This window comes from Chenopodium album, chromosome 25 (assembly GCF_948465745.1).
Source record: "Chenopodium album chromosome 25, dcCheAlbu1.1, whole genome shotgun sequence".
In the NCBI taxonomy this organism is placed as follows: Eukaryota; Viridiplantae; Streptophyta; class Magnoliopsida; order Caryophyllales; family Amaranthaceae; genus Chenopodium; species Chenopodium album.
The window spans coordinates 5,528,244-5,540,030 of NC_137858.1; the positions used below are offsets into that span (position 1 = coordinate 5,528,244).

Consider the following 11,787-nt stretch of genomic DNA (forward strand, 5'->3'; position numbering starts at 1 on the left):
CTTGTATAATTTTGTTTATATATGATGAGATCCATCTAAAAAGAACTACTTGTATAAAATACTTTGATAAAACAATCATTATTTTTGTGTGTTAGTTACTTATATATTGTCGCTATAGGTAGCTATCAACAACACCTATTAAAATTAGCAAGCTTTGATCACAAAAATGCACAACCTATTATTTACAAGTTTTGATTAAGGGTCTCGACTCTCTTGAGTTTATATAATATAATGTTACGTTCTTACAGAATAATATATCACAGGTAGAATTTTTCAGCTACAGATGAGGAATTCACCTTGCCCCTTTAACTTTTTTCTGTATACATACTTAATTATATTGTTATACATAATGTAGATTGGAGTTTTACCTTAAATAACAATCATAAATTGCTATATGTAGAGAAGGTAATTTAAGTGAGACGATAATAATACATCAAACTAAAATAAATAAACACTAGCTAGAAAACAAAAATATGAAAACAAAATTAATTAAGATATATATAATGTATGTGTTGTATAATTTACATTACCTTGCAAAAAGGTGGGGAAGCCGAGAGGGACCCAAATTTTGATATCCCACATCTCACCTCATGTAATTATGCACAAAATGAAATGTAACCAACAAGCTACCAACCAAAAAAAAAATCTAACCTTTAAAAAAATGAAGAAATTTGTAAATGTAATAAAACAACCCTTTTTTTCTCCTTAATCTTATATGTTGACTATGGACCTTCATGAACAATTTGAGGCTAATATATTGACTATATATATGTTTTTGTAATAATGTAATGAATGAATTTGTATGAAACTAAACTATATATTATAATTAACTACAAAAAAAAAGAGGAAAATTTTGAACTTAAATTATCTATTTTTCTAGTAAACCCATCCATAAATAATTAGGGTGTTGTTCATCATCAAGCCCAAATATCATGGATTCTCCTTGAGCCAATTGCCATGTAGAATGACTATAATACCCTCCAATTCTTTGAGTAGTTTTACCTTCAATTACAAGGTCAGGCAAGTCAAACAATGACTCATCATCATCAACAACATTATATCCATGACCATGATCATGATGATCATCATGATGATCATCATGATCATGGTCATGGTCATCATGGTCTCTAGTGGGTCCCACAGAACTAGACCATTCAGTGTTATTAGCTTCTTCTGATGAAGAAGAGCTAACATTGGTTGTTGTTGAAGAGCTTGATGAGCTACTAGCTTGAGGTCGGCTCAGCTCGGCTTCAGCCGCCTTAGCAGCCGCGGCTTGTATGTCTTTTGGACACGTGGAGGCAGGGCGAGGTAGTAAATGTGCAAGTTGTGGGAAGTTAAGGAATGCATTTTCACCCTTGATGGCTAAAGCCGCCACGTCATGAGCTCGAGCCGCCATCTCAGCCGTAGGGTAAGTTCCAAGCCATATTCTTGACTTTTTCCTTGGTTCTCTTATTTCGGACACCCATTTACCCCAACTTCTCTTTCGGACACCCCTATACATTAGATTTTCATCCTTTTGATGTTCGTCATCATGACGAATATCATTATCATTAACGAGTTTCTTCTTAATAAATGCCTCATTATTCTCATTCGGGTCCAATCTTATTCTCTTGGACCCATTCTTGATGGTTTTCGACTTTTTATCAATACCTGAAAAAGAATTAGAGGATACAGAGGACGAAGAGGTAGAGGTAGAGGTAGAGGCAGTAGTAGTCGTGGTCGAGGTAGAAGTAGTAGAAGTGATAGATGAAGATTTTGATAGAGAATGGAAGAAATTGTCTAGAGATTCATTTTGTAGATGTGTTTCCATGATGGGAGGGAAAGAATTGAAAGAAAATAACATAAGAAGAAAGTTTAGAGAGAGTGTGTGTATTTATTTTGTTACATGATTGTGAGGAAATAAAAGAAGAAGGGGGTATATATAATTAAAAAAATAAAATGATGATGTCAAATAAAAATAAAATGTACTCAAAGAAAAGAATTTAAGGAAGTGGGAAGAAAAGGGAAGTGGGGCCCATACTTTTGGCAAAATTAGAGGTGTATACAGTTAAGAGGAGCTAGTTGAGATACCCCATGTGGCATATTTGATTGATGTATAAAAGCTTGATTGATGCTTGACTGTACAAATACGTATAAAATATTCTTAGATATCTTTTCATACTGAAAACTATGGTTTTTGATTATTTTTTTTTTCCTGTATTTAATATAGATCATACGTATAAATTATATCTTTTCATACGTATAAAATATTAATTTAGATCATAATAATATCTGCAAAGTAATAATTTGGTTCATGTAATGGAGTATAATTTTCGAATCCAGGTGTGAAAAAATCTTGGTTTTGGGGGACCTCAATTTTGGATCTCTTTGTAAAGTGTAAGCTGTTTCTTGTTCTATGCTTCCTTTGTTAGAACATCATTATAAATTGTGTGCTGGTTTGTTGATGTAATCCGCGTATAAATTGAGACTATTGTCTTACTTTGAAAAATAAGAGCGAAGATGTGTAACTGTTTAAGGTAGATACGTGTAAATGATAGTAAGATACTTTTTCTATTATCAATTGGCTTTAACTTAAGATGAAATTCTAATGAATTTTGTATGTAAGATGTGTTTTCTTTACCTATTTTTAAAAAGAATTTTTGGTGTAATTAAGGTTGATCAAGTCCAAACAAACGTAAATATAAGGTGAAATAAAATTAAGTAGTTATAATAAGGTCTAATAATTAGTTTAATAAGTTCATGTGATGAGTACGCGTTCATAATCAGATTCTCTTGATCAACTCCACTGATGAGGGCTTGATTTAAGTCATTTTCATATATATTTACAAATAGTTAAGTACTTAATAATATTTGGATTGAAAATATAATTCTTTAGAATTTCATTATTTGTATATTTTTAAAACAAAGACATGGACTAAATGGTGAACGAGGGCCCCTAATAAGATCTTCTAGTTTGCACCACGTTAATTGCCATAAGTTAGGGCAGACCCACGGTATTTGATGCGTTGTTGATTAAAAATTGTCCCACATAAATTGAAATATAAATAACAATAACAATAATATTAATTATTATAATTATAATACACCAAATTTTTCTACGGTGTACAAGTATAGTAAGGATGAAATTAAATTAAATATCTTCCTAGCTAACAAGCTAGCCATTTTGTTGATGTCATACGATTGATTCTTATACCTAACTAAAATACCAAATATGAACTTAATACTTAAATAAACTTACCTAATTTTTTGCTTCCACTTTAATTTCTATGCCTTTTAAAGGGTAGACATTGTATAATCTAGTATGATCCTTTTATTGATTTGTACTACGTACTACTACAAATATTATTTTTTTCGTTTTTTAGCATGAAAAATGATGTAATCACTACTACTATTTTTTTGGTACTTTTTTCTCCAATGCAATTATATTAGACGTGTATAATATATGATTCCACATCTACTCAATTAATATCATCGTGTCCTATTCTATAATTACGGTTATTTAATGTTATGTACAAGTTTTGCAGGTAATATAGAGTGTATAGATATTATTCGTGAACAAATAGTTTGATTTTGCGTTGAGGAATAAACAACAATATGCATTGAAAAGGTTAGTTAAATGGTCAGATTATATGGATTGCAAAATATAACAAAGAAAGGTAAACCCTATTTTGTCCACTTTAGTTTCACTTGTTTGAAAACATTAAATTTATATAGCAATTAATGATCGACTTGAAAATACACATTATTATTGAGATTGCTATAAAATCACACTTTAAACGACCAGTACGATCGAGTGTATTCGGATCGTATAAGCTATAAGTCACTTAATTGACAATTTTTTGCGCAGTCAACATTTTTTTTTTTTATTGAAATACAATCCCGACCTCATTTACATGTACGTATAAAATTATTTAGGCATTTACTCCTTATAATACAGGTTAGTGGAATAATAAGAAGGTTATGTTTAGAGAAGAACATCTTAATTAACCTTCCACTACACTCTCACTTAGTAATTAATAATAGTAAATTTAAAACTCCAAGCTGTATTATACTAAGACTTCCAGACAAAGCAGCTAATTTAATTGACTATTAGACATAATATAGAGGAGTATTATACACACCTCTAAAAATCAGCATTTGATTGGTTTAGAGGTCAAATTTTAGTTCAACTTCCCTTTTCTTAATTTTGCCAAGCTGTATTATACTGTATATTGCATAAGAAAATTCAAGTATATTGTATTTATATGATATATTCTTTTTTTCTTAGAAACTGCTTATCATTACTCCAATTATGTGTTTATATACTATATACCTTGATTTTATATCAGTTAATAGTACAAGTCAGGTCAATAAATAATCTAATGTTACTGTTTTTGTTTTGACAGCTTAACTAAAGGAAGCTAAACTTGCTATTATATGTCATCTTCACTTTGACCTAAATGCTTCAATCTCATTATGATATGAAAGAAACTTGATACTTTCTTTTCTTCTTGAACTGTTAGGTACATACGTTACAAGCTTTATTGCCATAGCCGCTAACATATATTCTCGTTTTAATTTAGCTGTAACGCTTCATGTTTTGCATCACTATTCACAAATATACGTAAATTCGAAATATTGTTATATACAAGTACTTCATAATAAAATACGTAAATAAGGGCATGAGTCAATTTTGTTAAGAAGGCATTAAAAAGAGCTATTTTTTTCGCTCAGTTCTTATTTTGTATTGTGATTGGTATATGCTATGCATATACACACTTTTTAATGTCTTAATCATACATAATTAAATCACTATTAGCAATAGAGAACCTCATTTATTTTTATTGATTGGTGTATGCTGTTTTAAGTATGATTATGAAAGCAAAGAGGAACTCAAGTATTAACTCCAAAAGATGGGTATGTATTAATATTAAAGGTTTGGATTTTTGTATTAACGTGGAAGTTGGCAAAAAATTTCAATCAAAGCACGTAGGTAGTATATATAAATAGAGATTATAATAATTAAAAATTTCTAATCAGAATTTGTCTATTAATTGACATGAGTGAAAGGTGGGTCCATATTCAACCCTTACAAAAAATGCTAGTCATGCTCATTCTCATGGGCAGATACATTGAAACCATTCACAAACATTTTTTTAATTTTTGGGATCAAAAATATTAAAAATCAAATAAAATAACAAAAATGAAGTAACTTGACCAAGTGGAGTTTGACTAACATAAAAACCTAGGTTATAAATTTATAATGAAAATGAAGTCATAACTCATGGACTTACTAATAAAATATTACCGTTTTGCTTATGTTATGCAAAAATCTCATGTGCTCTTGCTTTGCTTGGTGAGATATGGACAAATTTTGCAGCTCTTTCAACACATGATCCCAGATTTAGACACATTGATCCTCCTCAACAATTATTAAGAGAAAGGCATCATATATTATAAATTAATATCAAATTTAGATGCAAATATAAACAAAATAATGAAATATATACTCTGTTTGTCCACAAATAATCAATATTATTCTTTTTAATTTTTTTTACAGGCAAATAATCGATTTTTTTGTATTCATGTGCTCACTAAAATCTTTCAATTATTTAGAATGAAATTTTTTTCCACTCAAATTATATAAATTTAATGTTTAACTAACTCTCGATCACACATTATTCTGATTCTATGTTACTAACTTTCTTAATATGCGTATCTAAATCTAACATGACAATTTATTTGTGACCGGCGAGTTGCAGTGAGTATATGCCATACAAATTAATAATGTCAGTTTAGTAGGTACATAAGAGATAGGTGCCTTTGGAATATAAGGGCACTTGGAAGAGTTATGTAGGTTTATAATGGCACATGCTCCTTTGTCTACAATCTATAGAAAACTCTAGAATTTGGCCTTGTTTTTGGAGATTTTGTTTGTTAGCTAGTTAAGAAGACATACAATCCTTAAGTAGGATGCTGTTTTAATTACTTGTACTTATTTTAATTATTTTATTTAGAACTATCTTGGTATCCCTCTGTAAAAAGTAAGAAGATACTTCTATTCTTTTGGAAAGTTTTTTCCATGAATGCCTTGTAATTATAAGATTATCTAGACTTAGATACTTCAGATTATATGATTCTAGCTATTTTTATGTTTGCAATAGGCACCTTTCTTTTATAACTAGTAGTACGGTTGTACCTTGTGCAGTTGTGCGTGGTACATATATATAATCAAGGGTTTTTTAACCCACATTTACTTGCATTTTGTCAGCATATAATACAAAAATCGATAATGCAATGAAGGAATCCATGATTCACATTTATTTATTTATTAATCGATTTAAAAATAAATTACTCGTATTTTCTTTTTTATTTTCTCAATTTACTTTATTTTGTTGTATGACTAATAAAAAAAATAAAAATGCATGTTTAAATGTTGATGTATATAAATCATCCCTTTATAAAAAGGCTATATGTTGATCTCTTAGACATTTACTCGTCTACTCTGTACAATACAATAATTTAAAAGATTTCTAAGTCATTACTTATTAGGGTTATTACTAATTTTCGACTACCCTTCAAAATGGTATTACAAGTTACAAGTAGCCTTGAAAATGGTTGGAGTTGCGTATAGAGTATAGTAGCCGCAAGTATGTGGTAATACACCGACCATACGTCAAGATACAGTCTTAAACCAAACAACAAATCCACAATTATAGCGATTCTCCCTAATTTATTAATTAAGATTGTCTTAACTTTTATTAATTATGGCACATGATACCTTACTCTTCATTTGCAACATAAGTTAGACCTTAATTACCATTATTGAACATGATGTTAAGCCATTGTCCTTTTAATAGTTTTATAATTATTATTAAGTACTCCGTACTAAGTATTAATTAGAACTAGGAATAATATTGCATAGAATATTTCAAAGTGGTACTTTAAAGATTTCTAATTACAAAGAGGTAGTCCACCTTAGGAAGTTTTTTTTTAATAGTTTAAAGCCTATATAAGCCATTATTTAAGTTGAATTCGATAGTTTGGTGGTAAAAAATAATTAGAGTGTCACAAACTCACAATGTCACGCAATTATGTAATACTAGCTATATTGATCTATTCCAATCTCTCAACCCAAAAAATTATAGTCATCAGTTCATCACAATGTCATGTATTTATGTAACACTAGCTATATTGAGCAGAATTAAATTGAAGTAAAAATGAATTAAGTTGAGTATATATGAACAGAAGTGAAATGAATTGAAATAAACTGAAGTAAATTTAAGTTCAAAAGAACGGGTCCTTACTAAGCGGAAGAAGTAGTAGAAAAAATATTTTATTTTCCCATTTCTTGGTGGCTGCTCACTGATTTCATAAATTGAGGAACCAGGTCAAATTAATTGTAAGTTGGGCTTGCAAGTTGAGTCTTGGCCCGAATCTTGATACATAAGACAAAAATATGGTCCAACCCAAAGTCATTGACTTTAGAGAATCAGCCCCTTTTATATCTCATAAGTCATAATGCGATAATGGTGTCAAATTTTTATACAATTGGCATGCAATACTAGTATCAAATTCGGAATACACCATGTGGTCCTTACCCCCTAATCTAACTCCATTAATGTATTGTCATCAGCCATGTTACAGAAAATTTTTAGCCAACAATTTTGAAATCTAATCGACCCAGTTACAAGTTACATAAGAATCACTAAACATTTTTATATGATTGTAGTTGTTAATTATGACTCTTTTTCTTCACCGGAGACGTTTAAAATATAATTAACTTGTTTGGTTGTATTATGAATTCCTTGATTTTCATGAAAATTCAAACTTTATAGTAGCATTCAAGATATCAATAAATTAATTAGAATTGACCAATATTATAGAAATGCAATATGCTTCATTAAGGTTACATATATCAAAGTACCCTGTGATTTTTCGCATAAAAACACTCATTTAAAATTTTCCTTACATTTAACAAACAACATATAGCAATACTATTTAGAACATAGGGCATGTTTTAGCTTACGACTTAGGTAGCAAACTAGCTTATAACCATCTATACTTATTTTGGTTTAAGTATTGTTCCTAGTCTTGAATTTTAGTCTTGGTGCGTGTAGCGTCTCGCCTAGAACCAGGACCATATACGTGACCAGGTCCGGAATGGCCATATCCGGGTCCATAGTTGCCACCACTACCACCTCCACCCCCATAACCATGACCACCATCGCCCATGCCAGGACCACCACTCCCACCAAAGCCACCACCTGCGCCAAAACCACCGCCAACCTCCACCACAATTGCCGCCGCAACCTCCACCAAACCCACCACCGCCTCCAAATCCACCACCAGAACCTCCTCTGAAGCCACCGCCACCACCTCCTCCCCCGTAACCATCACCTCCACCACCATAGCTAGGTTTAGGATCCCCACCATAAGCACTATGCATGGTATAGCTTGTTTTTGCAATACCTTTTTGTGCATCCTTCCTTCCAAAATCAAAACTCTTATGGTCCTCTACCATTCTTGCATTAATGACCCCAATGACCAAACTAATGTGATGGCAAAAGCCTAAGAACACGAGCCACCATAAGAATCCATCGAATCTTTTCTCCATTTGTTTCTTTCAAGTTGATTTGAGTACTCTACTATATAAGTTTGTTATGAAGATATTATTATATTTAGGAATTTCCTTATCTTTTAGTCATCAAAGTATCAGAAATGTATAAATATATATACAAAGTTGTTATGTGTTTTTAGTGTGACAGTTATGCTCAAATGTTTGTTAGAGCTTACCAAATGTATGTGAATGGTGGTGTGGGAAGTGCTTGAGGTCTCTTTGTTGGGTCACTCAAATTTGGTGGGAATGAGTAATTGCATGAGACTAGGTTTCCCAATACAAGTGTGGTCATTAATTAGTGTGTGACAATAGTTTAATTTCTAAGTCACTATAACTGAAATATTTTCTATTAATTTCTATTAAAAGTTCGTCATATGATATATATGTAGCATGTATCTGTTATTGAATAAATTATTTATTTTTATAATTGTATTGATGATACTCTGTATTATTTTTTCAAGACGTCTTTCAAATTATGAACCAATATTAGTCCAATTTGTGGATTTAGCTTTATAATTAATATTATTAAAAGAAATATGAACCATTAAATCATGGACCATTAGCGATTCAATAAACAACCAATGCAAGAAAAGATTGAATATAACCTCTACATCAATAGGTCAACTAGAAGAATATAAATGTGGTCCAATGCCAAAAATAAAATAAAACATAACATGGAATAATTGAAGTAAACAGGAAATTAATTAAGATTTTCCAATGTTATTTTCGAAGCTATGGAAGGACAGCTAATTGAGCTTATACGTTGTACAACGTTTGACTCGTTTTTTTGCACAGCTTTAGCCGTCAAGAATAAGAACAAATTAAGCTACCCTAGCATCTTTTGTCCCTTATTGTAGGGTTTTTTTCCCCCTTGGAAAAGCCTCCAAAAATTATTTCAGATTGATTAGTAGTACAAGATTACAAATTAAAAGAATGATGTTAGTTCATACTTCAATTTATGTCTTGTGCGACTTTTAAATGCAAATACCTTTGTTGTGTGTCATAGTCGACTTTTAAATGCAGACACCTAGACTTCCAAGCATTTGTTTAACTAGCAGGTTGATCGTCTTTCTAATTTGTTTAATTAGTTGTAACAAAGATCAATAAAGAAAAGTACACCCTCCTAGAACTATTTGTCAAGTTATATGCATGGACGCATGGTCATAGATTCATAGTCGATATTCACACATGTTTTAAGAGAGAAAGTAAATGCATGTGAAGTTGTATACTTGTATTCTTTAATGACATCGTCATAGTAGTTTCTAGTCGATGTAATATATAAGTTGTATTCTATCCTATTGTTGATAAATTGCAGCAGATATCTAAAAAGATTCATTCTTTTGGTTGCATTATGATGGAATAATAGTAGCATGCATTTATATTGCGCCATTGGCTAGCTTAGGGTTTGATTAATGCTCACTACAATTTTCTCAATTTATATCAAAGTGATGAGTTTTTTTTTTTTTTTTTTTTTTTTTGAGGGGAAGTGATGAGCTGTTTTAATTTATGCTCATATATCATTCGTAAAACCATTCCATGTTTTCAATGACTAATATATACGAAGTAGTACATTATTAATTCCCTCATATCACAAAACAATAGTAAAATTTAATACTAATTTATAACACATACGAAGTATTATAATACTTCGTATAAGTAATGTACATGCTACGATATCAGATTCATATCATACACTCCCATTTAAAATCTATGCATAAGGAGGGTGAGAGTAACTTTTATAGTTATTACAAAGCTCACCATACATATCTATTCAAAAAAAAAAGAAAAAAAAATGACATCTAACAACATACCAATTTAAGAGGGTGGCAAGCGAGATATCATTAGATTAAGGAAAATTTGTTAATTACTACCTTAAAAAAGGGGTCTTTGTAAATTACTACCCACAAAAAAAAAAGTTGTTAATTACTACCCTAAAACTGGTTAATTCTTTAGATTGCTACCCTTTTTCCTAATTAGGTGATTTAATCTCTTAATGACATCATTATCCGACTAATTTCTAATTATTTGCATTTAAGGCATGATTAATTAAATAAACCCTAATACCACCTATAAACCACCACTGCACCACCTCCGACAGCCGCCTTACCCCATCCCAACCATCTCCGGCAGCCCCCTTACCCCATCTCCACCATCTCCGGCAGCCTACCCCCGCCCCGGCATCCACCTCACCTCTAAACCACCCATTGCACCACCTCTAAACCCCCAACAATCCCCCCCACCCTCGAAATATCCCTCCTCCCCACCCGCCGGCAACCCTAACCCCGTTCCCTTTGCCAGAGAACCCTATTAGGCCCTCCCTAAGCCTCCTCCACCCCTTTCCCCCCCTTAATCACCACCCTAAAGTTCCTAAATTAAAATCCTAAAGCCCTAAAATTGAAACCCTAGGGTGGTGATTAGGGGAAAAAGAGATAAAGGAGATTTGGGATGGTCGAGCAAGGTTTTCCGGCTAGGGGTAGGGGCCGGGGTCAGGGCTGCCGCGGGTGGGGAGGGGGGTATTTTGAAAGGGATGTGGTTTTAGGGTGGGCAGATGGTGATTTTAGGGTGGGGACCGAGAAAGGGGTGTTGTCATGGTGGAGAGTTAGAGGAGGTAGGCTCGGTGGTGGGTGGAGGGTGGCCGGAGGTGGTGCAATGGTGGTGTGGAGGTGGTTCTAGGGTTTAATTAATTAATCATGCCTTAAAAGTAACTAATTACAAATTAGGCGGATAATGATATCATTAATAGATTAAATCACCTAATTAGGGGCTGATTACGGAAAAGGGTAGCAATCTATAGAATTAATTAGTTTTAGGGTAGTTATTAACAACTTTTTTTTTTGTGGGTAGTAATTCACAAAGGTCCCTTTTTTGAGGTAGTAATTAACAAATTTTCCTTAGATTAACATTCACATTTATTTTTCTAATATGGTTTTTTTTTCATAGCTTTTTTTACCACTTTTTTTTTTTTTTTTTTTTTTTTTTTTTTTTTTGAAAACAAGCTAAGCCATATATTAATCAAAGGATAATCTATCCATTAGTACACACAGAGCTACATCATACAACATTACAACACAAGTAAAAAGATTTGGCTTGATTTTGCTTATAAAAAGGAAAATGCGATACATAGTTTTTAAAGCTACATATAAGAAACTAAAATGAAAAGATTCAAATGAAAACATAGGAGTAATTAC

At 31.8% G+C, this 11,787-nt stretch overlaps 1 protein-coding gene across 1 annotated transcript; it reads right to left on the minus strand.

Moving 5' to 3' along the window:
• Positions 1 to 772: 772 nt before the first annotated feature.
• Positions 773 to 1,908, minus strand: LOC145614965 (uncharacterized). Its single transcript, XM_081670043.1, has one exon. It carries the CDS (start codon positions 1,841 to 1,843, stop codon positions 869 to 871), a length of 975 nt encoding a protein of 324 aa, XP_081526169.1. The 5' UTR covers positions 1,844 to 1,908; the 3' UTR covers positions 773 to 868.
• Between the last annotated feature and the right edge of the window lie 9,879 nt (positions 1,909 to 11,787).

Excerpts from the sequence above, each read along its gene's own strand:
- LOC145614965 (XM_081670043.1), bottom strand. The coding sequence starts at position 1,843 with ATGTTATTTTCTTTCAATTCTTTCCCTCCCATCATGGAAACACATCTA.